General features: G+C 40.5%; 1 protein-coding gene across 11 annotated transcripts in view; it reads right to left on the minus strand.

Annotated features, from left to right (window-relative positions):
- Positions 1-19189, minus strand: part of SVIL (supervillin) — a 235462-nt gene that overhangs the window by 19369 nt on the left and 196904 nt on the right. For all 11 annotated transcript variants that reach the window (XM_019508211.1, XM_019508220.1, XM_019508210.1 and 8 more), the window contains 15 exons: positions 16466-16619; positions 12352-12441; positions 12178-12264; positions 10919-11096; positions 10381-10553; positions 9032-9187; positions 8170-8306; positions 7509-7656; positions 7236-7381; positions 5951-6126; positions 5519-5663; positions 4877-5153; positions 2712-2863; positions 1621-1726; positions 587-794 (listed from right to left, as the gene is read on the minus strand). In XM_019508211.1, coding sequence (XP_019363756.1) covers positions 587-794; positions 1621-1726; positions 2712-2863; positions 4877-5153; positions 5519-5663; positions 5951-6126; positions 7236-7381; positions 7509-7656; positions 8170-8306; positions 9032-9187; positions 10381-10553; positions 10919-11096; positions 12178-12264; positions 12352-12441; positions 16466-16619 — 2333 coding nt within the window. The remainder of the gene's footprint in view (positions 1-586; positions 795-1620; positions 1727-2711; positions 2864-4876; positions 5154-5518; positions 5664-5950; positions 6127-7235; positions 7382-7508; positions 7657-8169; positions 8307-9031; positions 9188-10380; positions 10554-10918; positions 11097-12177; positions 12265-12351; positions 12442-16465; positions 16620-19189) is intronic.

Raw genomic sequence — 19189 nt, forward strand, 5'->3', positions numbered from 1 at the left:
GGACACAAATTATTAGAGAGTAGATTTAGATTAGACATCTGTAAGAACTACTTCACAGTTAGGGCAGCTAGGAGCTGGAACCAGCTTCCTAGGGAAGTGGTGCTGGCTCCTACCCTGGGGATCTTTAAGAGAGGCTTGATGACTACCTGGCTGGACTCATTTGAGTCCAGTCTTTTCTCCCGCCCAGGCGGGGGGTCGGACTTGAAGATCTAACAAGGTCCCTTCTGACCCGACTTCTATGATTCTATGACTTTTAGAGATTATGCAATCTACCAGAGACTAAAAAGAATGGTTGTTCTGTCTAAAGCAATGTCAATGCAGTAACACTACGAACAGCAAAGCAAACAACTGGGAAATGCACATAAGAATTGTATTTGTAATAGAAACCTGTATTCTAAGTTAGATGTCTTCCTTATTCCTCCCTTTCCTAGTACACACTTAGGGCAATTTCTCATTCTATATAAAAAGAAGTTTAACTGAAAGGTTGTTCCTTACTTAAACCATTTTGGATAGCAGGCTAATATTTTATTTATTTATTACAATTAAGATACTACAAATGTCTCCAAGGTATAAATTAGCTACTTACTGTTCTTTTATTTTATTAGCTGCTGTTCTTCCTACATCCTTTGTGTGAGACTGTGCTTTGCAGCCATGCCATAGGTAGATAAGGGCTTTATTTATATTGAGAACAATCATGGAAGTCCTGGACCTCAGGCTACTACAGTGACATGCTACTTCAAGCAGGTTTCCTTCATTGGGAACCTCTCCTCGTACACAGTACAGCCTCCAGTCACCTAGAATGGGCACGAACAGTACAGTGTTATTACATACTGGAAAAGCTACTTCCAGTTCAGGATATCTGCTCCTAAAGAGATGGGTTCATGTGCTGCCTCCTGAAATTTTTATGAAGTGAGTCAATGGATCAAGTGCGTGTAATCCAGTTTGGAAAATTCTGGTTCAGGAAAAATAGTAAGCACCACACTGTGACATGATCTTTAGCTATGCCGGGGAAAGACATGGAAATTCAGAACTGTGTGCACATCTGCTTAGGGTTAACAATTGGCTAATATGATTGCATTTTTTTTAAGCTCATCTTTCTTCCTACTCTGTGAACTGCAATACCTAGTACAAAAAGTCAAGGTTAGATTTATTCCAAGATCAGTGGAACCTTTCTAATCTACCATTAGACTGAAAAGACATAGAATGAATTGCAATATGTACTCAACAGGTAAAAAAACCCAACAGCTTAACTTTGTTTCAGCAGCAGAAGCCCCAAATGGCAGGGAAAAATTGAAACTACAAAAAACAAAAAACCCCCCTATTTTTGTTGCACTGTGTAAGAAGGAACAGCAGCTTATAGCATTTCATTCACTTAAACCTGAAATTGAAATGGATATCTTGACAGTAAAATAAATTTGCTCTCAGGATGATACAACCCATTTTAAATTCAAGCCAGGAATGAACTACCCTGAAAGCAATAGTTTAATAAGCCTCATGATTTATGAAGCCTTCACGAGTCCCTTTCTGATGGACAGAGTGCTACTTGAACCTTCTTTTAAAAACCTTTTTACTGGAAAAGGGAATCTTGAAACAGAAACCCTGTATCTAACAGCGATTTACTTTGTGCGTTTTCTTCTTCCTCTTCCCTTCTTCCAGCGTGCACAATCATCCCGCCCTGGAAGCACTGAAGAAAACATGGGGGTTCTTTCCCTTGAAGAACTTGTACCTGGAAATTGAAAGCACAAGACTAAAACCACAGAAAAGCTAGACTTGGGAATGCTGCCTTTGGAGCACCAAAACAGTAATTTTAAATCAGTTTAAATAAATTAAACAGCTTCTAAACCACCACATTTTAAAGGAACATGACAACATTTGAAACAATAGGGTTTATGACAGCACCGGGAAGACTAAATATATGGTATTTCAACCTGCTTAAGCCAAATAAGTGCTGCTGATTGAACCTGAAAATGTTGTTGGTGGGACTAATTATTAAATGGACAGAAGAGACTAAGTTCACCTGCAGAGTGTTACATATTATCAGGGGTGATTATGCACCTTCCTGCCCGCTCCTTGTACCAAGAAGAAACTGCGCTGTAGCACAAAGATACCCGAGGTAGTTTTGATACTATAAAAGGGCAAACTTCTAAGCTCCTTGTTCCTGCAGGTAAATTGCTACAACTACTCAAGCCAAGTAGTTCACCTGGGTAAAGACTTATTGCCAAACAATTTAAAGTTCAGGTCTCGACTTGGCAGAAAAAGGTCTGTTGGGGCTCACTGAAGTGGGTGGACCTCTGCTGTGTGAGAAGACATGAATTCCTTAAATGGAGTTGTGTTTCTGAAGGCAGGACATGTGTTTGCATAACCATGCTTTCATCCATTTGTGGGGGTGGGGCAGAGACAGCAGACACGTGCTTCGTAATTATAGAAATCCGCTTTCAAGAAGGCAGCTAACAGAATAACAATCCATGTCTGCATTGTTGTAATATCTTCAGAATGAAAGCTGAAGGGTCAGGGTGGGGACAGGGAAGAGGGATTGCCTATATCTACTGGCCAGAGGTGCAGCCTCTGCAGAAAAGAAAAAGAAAGATGTTCTTGAAATCCTACCACCGTGTTCTCATACAAGGACTGATTCAATGACTGACAACAACAAAGTCTCTTATCCAGCACTTTCACCCTGCATTCTCTACAAAACGGCTATGTTGGCAGCTCACCTGAGCTCCTCTCTCTTCATCGAGCTCCACTGTCATCAGTGCTGACGTCCCTTTCTCGCTCACTGTGGAGTGCCTCCCTTGCCAGAAAAAGTACACACATTTTTCTTTCCCAACAGCCCTCACTTGCTGCTCTCCTTTTTGCCTGGTTCCAACTGAAAAAGCAAAAAAACAGTGCATACTGTGGGAAAGCAGTGGCTATAGATCTGGACAGCAAGTGCTTTAAATCTACTGAGCCAGTTCAGCAACATCAAATCCAGTGCAGCACTGACTACATAATTAATCTAAGAAACACTACCCAACCAGCCCAAGATGCCTCCATGCAGAACTGCCACGTGCATCATGTGATGGATGTAAAAGCTACATGCAGGTGCCTTTACTGAGTGGTCACAGTCTTGAGCCAAGAAGATCATATTAAAAGAATTCATAATATCAGGAGACACATAATGGACAGCACTTGAGAGAACCTGTATGTGAAATAGTGCATCCAATCATGTTACCAAAAAGAGTGCACCGAGCCTCATTTTCCATATTACACTGTTTTTGGCAGCAAAGAAGATGAGCTGGCTGCTGAGCACTTCTGGAAAGAACAAGAGTTGGGACCGATACAGGCATTTAAATTATAATCGAGAAGGAGACTACAAGGAGCTTCTGAGTAATGACAAACAGATGACCAGGGAACAGCTGGTATCTGCCTTCTTTCTTTAATAGTTTCAGGTGACATTAACGTTTTTATTTTTCAATTAAATATTAAATGTTGGTTTGAGCACAGGGCTGGAGCCTGGATTTTTTGAGAGACATTTACTAGTACAATTAGCATGCAACATGTATGGGGAAAAAAAGGCAAGTTCTATAAGAAGACACTGAGTGGAACGCTTTCCTCTTTCCACTGAACACTCAGTAATCTAGGATGTAGTGAAGGACAACGTTTTCAGGTAAAAGACTAAAGTAAAGCTGCTAGAATAATTGGACATGCTCCAGTCTAAGTTATGTTCAGCAATTACCCTCTGAAAATCAGGATGCTAGGATGTTGTAAGATAGGCACACAAAGGGGCTTAGTTGCTTCTGAAAGTCAGAGCCACCAACAGTAAAAAGTGCTGGCTCCTACATCAAAAAAAAGCCCAACTACAGGAACACACACTGTCAGGGTCTATTTTAAAGCCCCACCTCCCCCCTACTTTTTTTTTGGCAAGCCTATGTTTAAGGTGGGTCATTTTCAATAGAGCTTCTGTTACAAAAGGAATCAATTTCATGAACACAACTAGGTCAGGGTCTACTTTACCTGCAGCTGCTCCTATATTTACAGGTTGTTGCACTTTGACTGGATTCCCCAGCACCTCAGTATAGATTCAAGGCACATTTTATGACTGACTTTTTTTAAGATCCTGAAGCCATAATTTTTGCCATGTGGCTCTTCAGCTGATTTTGGTATTTCCCCATTTAGAATGCAAACAAAGCCAGGCTGTCATTTATGGGCTACTTTTACTTATCATGGAGGCCATCTCCTGTTCATTTCTCCATTCTGAGAGCAGAGGAGTAAAAGTGCCAGAAAGATCACACCAAGCTGTGGCACAAGATCATAGATCCACCTGTGCTCAGTCTTTTTTGCCTGTTTAGATTTTCAAATCTAAACTAAAATCCACTGAGGGTAGTTAGAGAATCGGTACAAAGATTCCTTCCCTCTTGGCCCCATTTGGAGCTACCATTTAGGATCTTCTCTTTTTGTTGCTGCCTAAGACTGGTTAGAGCAGTGTCACTAGTCCAGCTTTCTAGCTGATTTGGCTTTGAAAATGGGCAGATGCAATCTATTTATATAATAGTACAAGCCATTTTGCAAGCCAGAATGGATAAAAAATCTGAATGCAGGTAAGCTAAATCAAAAAGGTAATGCACAGATAATCAGTTTAAAAGCAAAGAAAAAACAGATCATATTATTTGGATGAAAGGAAAAAAAACAACCAATAATATTCATACCTAAAATTCTACTTTGTATTTTGGTTAAAATGTTGGATTAATGGCCAGTATCATAAGTGACTTTCTGGACTGCTTGCATAGCTGAGTGCATTACATACAAGGACATTTTGTTCTGGATTTTGCTAATGACATTAGCAGTTTTGTCTAAAAAGAAATCAGTATCTCAGCATGAAGAATTTCAATTGCTTACTAACCTGCAGTGCTCACCATGTACTTCCATTTAACAACGTATGTATCTCCCTCATGGAACTGCCCAATGCTTTGCTTTGGTAGCCTACTATAATCAAATTCTAGGATGTGCCAGACATCCACAGAGGCAGTGATAATTTCAAACTGCCTCCCGTCTTCTCCTTCAACAAGTCCATATCCACGGCCAATGTTCATTCCATCCAACACTGTGCCAACAGTATTTTGGGGCACGGACACCATTAGCATGACATCGCAGGGTTTAGAATCAGATCTAGACTCTTCCTGTGACAAAACAAAACCGTTTTCTTTCAGTTAAGGAGTTTTCCTCCTTTTACTCAACAATTTCAGCAGCAGCAGCACACAGTGAACGCATTATGTGCTTTAGTAGCATTACTGTTTTCCTTTTTCTGTGTTGAACAAACTGCTCAATGTTAGCCAATAAAAATAAAACAGACGTTTACTATCAGTGATGCTATCCCTAACGGCAGGCGAAGGTCAGAACATTTGAGGATATTACCAGGAAATCTAGAGTACTAGTTTAGAGCCTTATTAATGAGCATGTCATTAAAATGTTTTGAAGTTTTCTATCCCATCCAAGATACATGAAAACAAATGTTGAAAATACTCATTACATTTATCTGCTGTACCTTCTGCTGAAGAGATTCACTAGAGTTCCTCTCACTGGGTTTCTTCAGTTCAGTCCAATCAAGAAACTTTTCTTTGAACAAGATGGTTTCATTATGTTCTGTGAGTCTGCCAAAGACAGCCCAGTCAGGCCGTCCTTGTCCTTTTCTGTTTTAGGGAAAAGAGAGGAGTGGAGAGGAGAAAATGCTGAACTTACATGCTATAAATTACAGTGAAAGTGTTTGTTTGACAATATGCAGCCCTCTAGCCCTGGCAGTACTTTACACACTTCATCATAATAGCCTGTAGTTCCCACAGAAAAGAGTGGGACCTGGCAGTTACAGACTGATTGAGTTCGCAGGAAATCAACAGCATTAACTTCCAGTAACATATGTTGACAGACTATGAATAGGAGAGCAAAGTATATCCAACACCAATAGCTGTAAGTTTGATACCTGGGTATAAGGGGGTTGCATTCTCCGGGATCTAGAGGATTTATGTCACAGTTGGAGTAGTCAAAGGTTCCATTCCACAAGTGTTTGGCCAACTGGAACGCCACTTTCCTTTGTGCTAAAGTGACTTCTTTCCCATGCCACACGTATACTTCACTACCAAAATCAAACACCAGGACCTAGGAAAAATTACAATAATCTAGTTTCAGGGAAAATATGTTCAGTTGCATCTAGAACATCAATAACCTTACTATTGCTGTAATTAATGCTGAAAAACAAACCCATACAAGTGTCACATAACAAAAAGCAGCTGACTCCAAGACAGAAGCAGCCATAGTACAATGTATACAATGCCATGCACTTGTTTTGCATGGAGGAATTGCCTGCATTTTTGATAAGTAAAATGGATACTATAAAGAAACACGCTTATGTAGGAGTGGAATCAAACTAGGAGAATTGAGGACTTACTGGTCAAAAAGTGATATTGACATTCAGGAAACCAACTTTCAATCCCTCTTGGTACCCGCAGGAGGTTGCTCTCAGCAGACCTTGGAGATCACAATGGGACATACGGTGTGCAAGACCCAGATTGTTTAGGGCCTTATAGGTAAAAAGCAACACCTTGAAATGAAAACTATTGGGAGACAGTGCAGACTCTAGAGCACTGGCGTTATGTGCTCCTTTGGACCCACCCCCATCAAAAGGCAGGCTGCCACATTCTGCACCAGTGTCACTTCCAAGTCTTCGAGGGTAGACCCGCAGAAGGCACACTGCAGTACTCAGCCTGAAGGTTACAAAGACATGCAGGGTAATGGCCAGATCTGAAAGAAAGGACTGCAGCCTTCCACTAGATGGACTAGGTGAAAGGTAGCTGCCACTACCACCTGAATATCCAGGAGCACCTCAAGGCTGCAAACCTGAGTGGTAAGCGGACACCAGACTCCAATGATAAGTATTCCTTCCACCCAGTCAAGCAGTCTGCTCACCACCATCACCTCTGTATTGTTTAGATTCAGTTTCAATGTGGTTCACCTGCATTCAATCCCCAACTGCAGCTAGGCATTGGGAAAGGAATGAGACTGCAGGGCCTGAGTCAGATAAGAAAGGAGGTAGAGCTGGGTATTACTAGCATACTGATGGCACCTCCCTCCAAATCTCTACACAAATCTCATCCAGTGGCCTCAGATACACATTGAACAGAAGAGGCAAAAGATGGACCTCTGGGGCACAAAAGGAGTTTCCAGAGGAAACTCGCAAATACAAAAAGTTTAAATTCTACTTATTGTACCTCTTTTGGTTGTAGCAGGGTACATTTTGGCATTTTGCCCCAGTAGTCATCCTCAGGAATAAGTTTATCATCTACTAAACGGTAAACACAATTTGTTTCAATTATTGCAGCTTCGTACATTTCATCTTCTTCAGGGTTTCCAGCAGCTTAATGAGAAAAATATTGAAAACATTTTTAAAATTTCAAATTTCTCTGCCTTGGAGCAACCAATGTAGTAAGTTTTCTTGTGAAAGAACATCAGGTATTGAAAAACAAAAGATAAAAACCTCTTACACTGATAACTTGTCTGACCACTGAGAAGTTTCCAAAAATCTTTGGCTGCATGGGTATGGGTATTTATTCCTTCTTCAATAGTCTGTACATAAGAAGCTCTACAGCCAAGTTCCCTCTTTGTTTGAATTAAAGTTGCAAGTTCTGAAGCCTAGGAGATAAACGTTATCTGAGTATGATCACTTAGGTCTTTAGGACATTTGTGCACATTGAATTTTAGGGAAAACACAGGAAAGAGGAAGAAAACAGTATGGCAGGTAGCAGCATTAATGGCCATTACTTTATTTTCATTAATAACAAAAACCTTTAGAGAAGTGACAGAAGAGTACCAGGCCTTTTGTGTGCATTAGAATGAGAACTCACACTATGAAAATGTTGCAGGGAAAAGGACATCCTACAATTCAAATTTTTTTTATTGCAAATCTTTCCTGAGGATTTTGTATTTTCTACTGCATTTTGCAACATGCATGCTCCTATGTCAGCATTCAATTAAATCCAAGAATGGATATTTTAAAGAAATAGCCAGAGACAGGCCAGTATCGGTTCAATAAGACACTATTTTGTGAGTGCAATGAAACTAGATTGTTCAGATAACTGACATCAAGAGCTGACTGTATAAAAAGAAGAAATGGGCTGTGATGCCTCTAAAATGAGGAGTACTAACCTTTGCTTTTTCTATAACATTTGCAAACTCTCCTACCCACAGGAAACAGTAATGTGGACTTAACAAGAGGAAGCAGTCTCCACTGTTCAGTGATGAAGCCCTTGGCTCAACTAATCTTGTCTGAACATGTCTTCTTCCTAAATGTAAAACCAGAGTAATTATATTCCTATTAATACTGTCACTAACCTTTCACGATGTATTAATTTTGAATGAAAAAATAGCTTGATTCTAGAGCACTAATAATCCATTTCCAAAAATCTTTCATTAAAAGAATAATTAAAAAGAGTAATATATGGTTCACACTCAGGAAAACCACATTGTTTCCTTCCTTTAACCTGTATTTCTATTATTGCCAGTTTTCCTGCTTTGGAAGCTTTATGTGCCCTAGAGAAAAAAAAAAAGCATGTTCCAGAACTCGCATGATTTCTGAAACTGCTTCATTTCCTTACTGGATGCTCAAAACTCCATAGCAGATTTTCAAGAATTTCAACTTGACAAAAGAGTAGATAGTATTGAGCACAGATGCACAGCATTAATGGTGTTGCAAAATTATCTAATGGAAGCATAATGCCGCTTAGACTGACTCCGAGTACGAGAATTTAAGTAAACTGGGGAATACTGAAACAGCACCAACACAACAGAAAAACAGATGTCCTTAAGTGAAGTCTCATTTCTTCCTGCCAGATCTATGACAGTCACCACCAAGTTCACTTGCTATGGTACATTCCTACCCCACAACCTTCACTTATTCTTTTGGCTTTACATTTTTCAGGGCAGTGCTATCAGTACAAAGAGATACAAGATGTCGATTTTCCCCAACTACACATGTACCAATACAGTACAGTACAAAATTCTTGCATACCTTTAATCTGCAAGAGCATCAGTTTCTTGTACGGCACAGCACTGTTGTTGGAGTTCTGTTCAGTTAGGTTGACACTCCGTAGATTGACGCTGCTGAAGTTCTCCTTGCTCGCTAAGCCAGCAAGTGCTACTTCTGAGAAGTTTGAGTTAGTGGACACTGATCCACACACACAAAGACAAGACAAGCAAAACACAGGAACATATTATTATTTGCTTTCTGTGTTTTAGATGCTTTTAAATACTTCCCCCCATCCCCAGCCTTTTCTTGTTGCTGCTGACATTATGAGACATCAGGCTGAACTGGATAACAGCTAGTTCAAGGATTTTGATTGTTTGAGTCTTTAGACAAGTTTCTGGATATCATGGAATAATAAACCAATAATTAATTTACAGCAAATCTATTCTATTTGGCAGAAATTCCAGCCTCTGTGGAGATTCACTCAATGTTTTGTAAAGCACTGAGTGTATCTGCAAAGCTAGATAAATGATCAATGATTACAAAAAGCAGACATGTCTCAGCTACTGTGATGCAACAGACGTTCACAATTCCAAATCTTAAGCGCCACAATTTACTGTAAAAAAGAATCAAGTCTTGGCAGCAGATGGCTATTGCCCAACCAAAGACAACAGAAATTTCCCAAGTTTAAATGCTGTACTTCAGCAGAAGCATTAATCTGAGTTTCCTTTCATCATGACAGACAAAATTAAGATGAATTCTCTTTATTACAGTGAAGTAAGGGAAACTTCACCAGCACACTAAAAATGTTGCTCCAAATTGTTATGAGCAAATCCTACAGCAGTGTCACGTGTTAATCGTGTGGTTAGCTGGAAATGCAGTATGTGAGTGAACTGTTCTTCAGCTGCTGTTAGAAAGCTGCTATGCTTTAGGGGAGCTAATGGATGGAAACTATGAAGGCTCTGCAGGTTCCCCAGGGATCATTATGGCCTATAATTGAGAACAATTTACAAGGAAAAAAATTAGTTATTTTTGCTTCCTTCCCTTAATGAAAGTACACTGCCATTTAGCTATCACCTTACTGCAAGACCTGCCCATTTGCTTCTGCTATCTTTATCTCTCCATCCTCTGCCTAACCTGAAAAACACAACAGTGCTCCTATAGCTGGCTAGACTGGAAGAGCTGGTTACAGAGCAGGAAGGTTGGTAAACTTCCTTCAAGAAGCCAAATGCATAATTTCATTCATTTCAGTCAACTCTGATTTAATACTTCACATTCCACTAACTAAAATAAAAAAACCCTAAGCTCCGAATTCTCAGTGGCTAGCACAGCTCCATCTTTTAGTCCTTTGCTGCTAAAGAGAACAGTATGCCAAGGCCAGCAAATCAACTCACTTTTCTCTACTTTCATTCGCTTGGACTCCATGAAGGCAACATTTAGCCTCTGTTCAGTGTACTCGTGAAGAATGTCCTCCCTTGCTGCCAGCATTCGGAGGGGATTTCTTGAGGCCTGAACTCTGCGCACAGGCCTCACTGCACGTTTGTGCTCTGCTACAGAAGAAATTAGCCTAAGAACCAAACAAAGTTTATAATCTTCAGATGATCCAACTTCATGATTTTCTTAGAAACTAATGATGGCTAGAGACTTGCTTTGTATTAGGAGGACACTCAACCTCCGGCAGTAGACAGACAAGTCAGGTCATTGATAGATGCACAAAGGATGATCATGAAGAACCTGGACATGGGCACTCTTAGGAGTCACCTACAAAACTACAGAACATTTTGTACCCATAATCAAAGTGAGAAGTTTTTATTTATTTTGTAGAAAGGAAGCTGGGCATTTCGTTCTCTTTGTCAGAGGAGGGGGAAGGGTGGAAAAAGGGCCCTGGGAACTTTTTTATTCATTCATATTTGTGAAAATTAAGGTGCTCACTTCGGTGCATAAGGATCAAAGATGGCATCAAAGTCCTCATCCAGCTCCAAAGGCACTGAGGAAGTGGGTAAATCCGTGTGACGGTAAAATTTGGAAAAGGTTTCATCATCATCCAGCTTCATCACCTCTTTCACAGATTTTCCCGTGACCGTTAGTACTGTTTCTTGCATCCCACCAACTGCAGAGAAAAGATTTGCTTAAACACCATAATACCATGATGTGTTTTCAGTCAAAATTTTGGGGATTTTTTTTTGGCTTTTTTTTGAAAGGGGTGCAGAGAGAGACAGCAAATTGAAAAGCTATCCCAAAATGAGGTGATTTGGCCTGATAGATACATGTGGGTTTCTTTGGTTTCTTAAAACAAAGAGGACAGCATTCTATCCATCATTCTTATTCTGAAGGATGGAGCAGGGGTTACTTGGAGACAGATGCTACTCCAGGTTCCACAGGGAAGCATAACATCAATATAAATTTTTAGGAGACAGCTTGTTTTTAAATCGCCCCTGGTAAAGAAAGGGACATGCACTCAGTTCTGACATGCCTGACATCATGCAAAATATAGAAATGGTTCAGTCCCAAAGAACTTGCAGTGTTGAAGTCAGACACATGAGAAAAGCAAAAGGAGCAGGACATGTGAGAGTAACTTACTTCATACCATCTTCCCTCCCTCCCCGCAAGCCATAAAATGAATTATATGTAGTGTCAGGTTTTTCTTCAAGGTCCAAACTGGCAACATGATTTGCTAATACAGGCATGCTCAATCTCCAGATCCAGCTTGTGAGGCAGTGTCATCTGTTCCATGGGACTTCCCAAAGGTCCAGAAATTTGCTCCCCTGCTGCCAAAAAACTCCAGCCCTGCATGCTGGATCCAGCATTCAGTCCTAACGTGAAGGGGGGCAGGAGTGGGTGGTATCCAACCCCCAGGGCACACTTCCCACAAATGGGCTCAGTGCCTGTGTGGCCAAAAGGCTGGGCACCACTGTTCTAAATATTAACCTGGACACTGTTCTAGAAGGAAGAATATACAGGAATTATGATGATGAAAGGAAGTCCACATAGAATTATTTATTATTTAAATTCTCTCTTTGAAATTCTATAAAAAGAACAGCAGGTCAGGGTAAAGTTCACTAATGACCATTATAGTCTTGGTGGAATGAATAGGTACACGTATTTTTGTTATCAGGTACTGTAACTAAGAAATGCTCAGTTACCCAAGTGAGGCAAATAGCATAATGTCTCCTTGAATTATTCTTACAAACCTTTGTTGTTCAGCCTTCCCAAGAAGGATTCCAGCCTGTCCAGCTTCATGTCTGATTCTAATTGCATATCAGGCCTGGCTTCAATTTCTAACCAATGTAGAAAAGTCAGAAGTCACTGTGAGATTAAAGCATATGAAAACACGAGCATAACTTTCAGTCATTTTTATTACCCACCTTCCATAGGCTTTGATATTGGGGTGGTGGACTTGAGCCTGCTACAGAAAGGGGATGTCACTGGAGTTAGGGCACTTGGTGAAGCCAAACCTGAAAAATAAAAATAAAAGTTTTTGAGACTGCCATATTCCCTGTCAACCAGGAAACACCTGCTAAAGTAATCTACTGTGAGAAAAGAGCTCCATAAGGGCAATTTTTTTGCTCATTTTAAAATCAATACAGTTCATGTGGATTGTGTTGCACATAACAGAATTTGCACATCACAGAAATGTGCAATTTTGGGGGAAAACCATGTACTTTGCAAGTGGGGTTATTTGGTGGGGTTATTGTTTAGAACAATTCTTAGGAAAAGAAATTCTAAATCCAGGTAGTAGAAAGACTGAAATTGTTAAGGTAATTCCATTCCTTATGCCCAACAATAACCAAAGTCATAGGACACTGTGGCTTTTATTTGCAGCGTATAGGAATGAGTTGAAACAGCAAGCCAGTAGTATACTACGCCGATTTGGGAGGTGTACAGTGTTTGTTAGAAGCCTTGATCCAATGTACATTATTTTCTACTCCTACCACCTCCCAGTAGCTAGCACAATGCTAAGTAGAATACATTAAAACCAATAAATGCATTTAGACCATTTCTTACATGAACAGATGTAGATTCAATGAGTCATGTGACACTATTTGGAATGAAGGTTTATCATACTCATTAGAACAATATATTGAAACCTGATAACTTTTTACAAAGGTAACCACTATTTTTCATTTATTAACTGCTTGCTAATTACTGAGCCTCACTAATTTAAGTCTTGCTTTGGAGACTTAACTGTTTTGATCAGATAAGCCTATGCAGACTCAGTATGTTAAATCAACAACTACTTCCATTATTTTTGCATGAAAGACTCAATCACTAACAAGCCTTAGCATGCAGTAATTACCAAACACTCAAGTGAATTCAAAACACAAGTCAGGCAGCTCAGTAATGAACACACATTTTGCCATTAAATTGAGAGGCCTAAGCTTGGGGCAGATTTTAAACCAGCTGGTAGGTTGTAGGCAGGAGGGCGTGCAAGGATTCACACAGCACTGCAGAGAGCAGCACTAGATGGCGAGAAAGGTCCATATCAAAAACTGACAAACAGAAACCCAAGGGAAAACACAAACACATTTCCTGTATAGTTTGCTGTATCCCCCCATGCGCTCTAAAATTAAAGCACATCTTTAAGAATTCCCTCACCTGGGCAATATGCCATGCAGTTAATCTAAATAAAACTCAGCTCATATTACTTGTACTGACATGTTCTACTTGATGGCTCAGGTACTCCACAGCACTGAACAGCACTCAACTACAACTGAACAGTCCCATTCAGATTATTATTACATTTTTAAAAAGTACCTAGAAAGATTTAACTCAGGTTCTCAATCTCCAATCTGTGGACCACTGAAAACTTGTTGGTGACCCAGAAGTCAGCTGGGTGTGAGGAGTAAAACTGCATTAAGAGCAAGAGCGACCACTCCAGGTGTATTCAATACTTTCTCAACATTACTCTTCCATTAAGCAATTGCTATTTCCACAAAGATGTTATATAAACATATGTAAGAGCTTGTTGGTGGACTGGTGGGTGGGAACCATGAAAGGGAGCAGGAGAATACCCAAGACGAAAGTTTATTTTCTCTGATGTTGCTTGTGACAGGTCTATATTTTGAGCCACAGCATTCTTGACAAGTTAGCCAGGAAAGATTGCCTGTTGTCTCCCATGGTCGACTGCAAATGTGTTTTTAAGAGCTTCAGCTTTGAGAAGCTTTGTTTGTTGCTTCCCACCATTAAGGTCATGGTTAAAACGATTCTGAATACTATCCATGGGTATGGGAAGTTGTCATGAAATTCATTGTTGTAAATGAATTGTAAAACTTCTTGAGGAGCACAACAGTCCCTGCTGGAAGTAGACTCTGGAGATAGCCCAGTTCTTCAGAGGTTCACACTGTTAATATCAGAGTTCTTTCCGTATGTCAACCCACAATGGAAGGGCCCAGCAGTGCTTCTTTTAAATTTTGTCAGGTAGTTGCATCATGTTATACTGAAAGCCCCAAAGGGATGATTTTGCATTCAAGTCAAAGAACTTGCAGTGGAAACTGAAAACCCTGTCAGTTGACTCCAAGTACAGCAGTCAGCGCTGCTTCAGAACCTTGCCATTTTCAAGGTTTCTGTATAAAAACGTCATAGAAATATGGTGATATTTGTCATCCAGAGGAAAACCCATGTCCTTTACTTTTGGTGGATCATTGGTCACTAGCAGATCTTGAATACTGGGCATTAGAATGGGTCATAAAGCAGGATCAGAAATGGCATCACCAATGCCTATAATGTGAGTTTCATCTCTGTCATTAGTGGCATCACTATTACTCTGGTCCAGATGAAGAACTTCTGTTTCATTTGGATCTCTTTGTTTCTTTTCCAGTAATTCTTGGAAGTTGAATTGTGGATAATCTATGCATTTTTCATCTGATGTCTCTGCTGTGACCATCATCTCACTATGACTGCACAGGTTATCATCAACAGTTTTCAAGTATTTTTTTTTTTATCATGTCTATGTTTTTTTTTCATTGCAGTCATTAACTGAGCTTTTCATTTACTGTTCTATGCCTCTTCTTAGGTCCTTGTGACATTTTGTTTCCTTCCTTCACCACTGGTGAAAATTAAAATAAGCATCCTGGCTCTGGCCCTGCTCCTGCCACCACCACTGCCACCAAGCAGCCACCCCTCTCCCCTGGGTGGTATAGCTCTGTATGTAGTACTAATCAGGCAGCAAAGGGAGTTAATAGCCTGTTAATAAGCCATTGTTCCTTTACTTCACAGGTTTTAACAATCATCTCCCTTTGTTGCCTGAATAGTAATAACAGAGCTGCACCTCACTGCCTTGCCCCTGCCTGCAGAACTGCACCATGCCTGACCACCCCCCTGGGTAGTCTCCCACACCACCTACCCCTAAGGCTGGCTCTGAAACTACCATATTTACTCGAATATAAGACTAGGTTTTCCCACCATGGGCAGGGGGAAAAAAGGCTCATCTTATATTCACTTACGAAACAGAGGGGGCAAGCAGGCAGCTGCAGCAGCTCTTACTCTAGTCTTAAGCCTGGGTTGGGGCAAGTCAGACCCACAACAGCCTCTTGCCCTGCCCTCCCCTTCCCCTCTGCAGCTTCTGCCCCTGATCCACCCCATCATCCCTCCGCCCCTTACTGTCAGGTGTAGCTCCACTCCAGCTCAGGGTAGGGTCTCTCCCCGGCATGGATCATATGGAAACTCCTTCCCTGCCCAACCAATCAGCAGTGCCACGGAGAGGCAGAGACTGGGGTGCTGGGGGTGGGGGAAGGGGCAGAGGCTGTGGGATGCAGGTGGCAGAGGGGCAGGAAAGCTATAAAGGAGAAATGGGTGGAGCAGAGGGCAAGGGGGCCACCCAACCCCCACTCCCAGCCACTGCTTTCCCTGCTGAGATTCAAGACAACCCTCCGTTATTTAGGATTCTGTACCTTGAAAATTGTAACAACTTTCTAACATTTCCATATATAGAATCTAATGGGGGCGGGGGGGAAGGTCATCTTATATGCAAGTAAAGACAATAATAATGCTGTCCCCGAATTTCATTTCCTACCCAAATCCTCAAATCAACACAGCAGCATTTGCTAAATATTTTGAGTGATCCCAGAAAAAAGAAAAGAAAAGGAAAAAAAAAGTCAGTTACAGGTCAAAAACTAAGTTTCACAATTCTTATTAGAGACAGAACACATTCGTTTTCATCCATCAGTTATGCAACAAGGGCAATCTGATTGTGCCCTTTGGGCTAGACAGAGACAAAAATTGAAGGAGGTATGCGAATATAAACAATCTGCCATTGCTTTTTTCACTTTATGAATGCAAACACGGCAGGATAAGATGATCTATGCAAACCACAACTAGGAGTCACAGCGTATTCTACAATGCCATGACATGGGGCTGAAGATAAACAGCCTTTTTCTTGCTAAATACAATTAATGTTTCTATTTAACATTAGCCCTTACTCTATTTGGTCTAGACAGATACGTGATGGCTTATTTATATTTGGCTGACTTCCTTACAGACCTTTTTTTACCATTCGGCCAGCCACAGTGAACTGCGTGGAGTCATTGGCTGCTCCTTTACCCTTTGTCTTCCAGGCTTCTTCTCGGGCAGTAATTTGGTGTTTTCGTTCTTCAATAGTCATTTGACTCTCCTGACGATCTGCCATTCTCTGTTTTTGGAGGGGGAAAACAGAAAGAGAGAGAGGCTTTAATTGATGGGAACCCTGCCCCCAACACAAAGCAATAGGAATACTAACTATTTTGGCCATTAGCTTCTCAAGCAAGTAAACAGTGACAAGTTGCCACGGGTTTGCCACAAGTTATCTACTAAAGCCCAGCGAGCCCACACTTTAAAAAGTGCCTGTGTTTTACTGTTCTATTAGGATATAAAAGATGAAACTTCAATTGGGGGTATATCTTTGCCCTGTGCCCCTTTCTTGCAACTGCATGGATTCACTCAGAGCAACAACTAGCTTCACTTTTTATAATGAAAAAAATCTCTATGAATATGATCAGATTAAATGGGTTAAGTTTTCCAGGTTTTGGTGCTTTGAAATATTATTGGCAGATCTGTTCGTGTAATTTCTGAGAGCAGCTTCCAAATGCATGAATTTGCAATAGGCACACTGGAATAGGACTAGATATGCGACTTGAGTTCAAAATTTTTAATTTAGTCTCTTGCTGTATGTAACTCAATTCTCCAAGCGGCTTAGCAGCCTTGTCTCCAGAGAGGTGAATCACTTTGGGATCTGTGCCAGCTTGCTCTTTTGAACAATTTGTCTAGTAGCCAAGACCATTCCAAATGTCTTTGTCTCACCCACTAGCAAACTAGCTAGTTTTTAAAGAGTGATAGCCAATGACTTTATGGCAGGAATCAGCTATGAGAAGCTAACGTCTCAACAACTTCCATCCACACTGCAGACTGGAGAAGGGGTATATACACATGTAGTTTAGTTCCTGCAATGGCATAAATTCCTCCCTTCTTTTAGCTGGGTCAGACTAGAAAGTCAGAGAGTTACATTAAGTGGTTGCACTATTTTTGCGTTAGTGGGAAAATCTCATTATGCAAAAAACCTCAAACAGGATAGAATATAGAACAGCATCACCAGCTCTCAATCCTTCCTCCTTCACTCCTAAGTTCATATTTGGCATTTCCCTGGTATCCCCAATTTTTGGTATTGAGCATTTTATTTGAAATCCTGAGCTGTTGTTGAAAAGCATTTCTAGCTCTTACAATACAGAAAGAGGGGAAGGCAACGGTTTGTATCCATGAAGTAAGCACATCTTCCAATTTAAGCCAGAACAAATAAAAAGCACACTCAACATTAAGAGAGAGATGTTTTAAAGACCGCCTTGTGCAGGATTTTTGAATGCTAAAGCTGACCATGCTAAATTAATTCATCATAACTTAATGCTTTATGGGAACACTGCCATGACCCTGGGGCAAAGGAAAGGAATTTTTCTTGCAACTTTCTGAATTCACCTGGAAAGACCACGTAATTTGTCAGCAGCAATAGGAAAGAAACTAAAGAAGCAGTCCACACTAGGACTGGTACGCTGCTGTCCCTGCCCCCCAACCCTTCCAGCTATCTATTACACAACTGTTTTCTGTTTTCAGTTCAACAGAAATGCTAACAAGGCAGTCAGGCATTTCTACTACAGGAAAAAATGGCAACTTAGAGAAAATATTCAGAATTTGCTTTATATCACCATAATGGTCAATCATCATGTAAGCCAGCAGTTCTCAACTGATGGACTGCAGATCCCTAGCCCGGGTGCAGCGCTGTACTAACTGCCAGTTTGCTGCTTCTGGTTCAAGAGGCACTGTGTGCAGAGCTAGTTCAGGTAACTGTACCAAACTGCTTTGTGCAACATCACTTTGGACTTCAGCCACCTCACTGCTGGGTCTAGAGACCCAACAAATCAGTCTGGGATCAAAAAAGGTTCAAAGCCATTGGGTCTGAGCCATCAAGAAATAACAAGCTTATATTCATATGATGCATTATATCAGGGAGGTTTCCAGAATGCTTTAGAAACTCTGTATATGGAAACCACCCCCCTCAACACATCATAGATCTCAGCAAAACTAGATGGGAGATCTGGACAGGAAAAGAATATCTATCTTACTGAAGGTACAAGGCAGATATTATATGCAAAATGAGTACATTATCAAACCAAGTTTAACAACCTGGTTCTATGGAAAAGGTTTATCTTTTAAAGCTACAAATGCCTCAGAGACTGCATCTATGCTTTAGAGCTCCTAACAATTCAGAAGGACCAGACCTGGATTTATTTTCTGTACACTGATACAACCAGAAGACGGCTAGGTGAGATATAGATCACTCAACTGGATGGAGGGAAGAGGATAAGCAGTTCCTTAAACATGCATCATGTACAAAGCATTACTGGGGTTGGGGTACTTAACTCTGCATAAGCCTTGGCATTTCTAAAAAATTAAATTTGCTAACTTTTCAAACCAATTTAGGGTGATTTCATATAATACCTCACTCTGATGGGTAAAGATGAATCAAATAACTGAACTAAAAACTGATGGTTGCATAAGAAACTGTTATCACTATCTAATTTGTTGTGTGCAAACAGAATACAAGCCTGACCAGCAGGGATCCTGGGTTTCACTGTTTAAAAATAACAAATTGTCTAATTTAAAGTTCCCAAATCCGCATTTTTCCACAACTAAAATGAAATGCCACTATATATATCAGTTATTTTTATTTTTTATATATAT

Source organism: Gavialis gangeticus, unplaced genomic scaffold (assembly GCF_001723915.1).
Source record: "Gavialis gangeticus isolate Ggan-Ray unplaced genomic scaffold, GavGan_comp1, whole genome shotgun sequence".
Lineage (NCBI taxonomy): Eukaryota > Metazoa > Chordata > Crocodylia > Gavialidae > Gavialis > Gavialis gangeticus.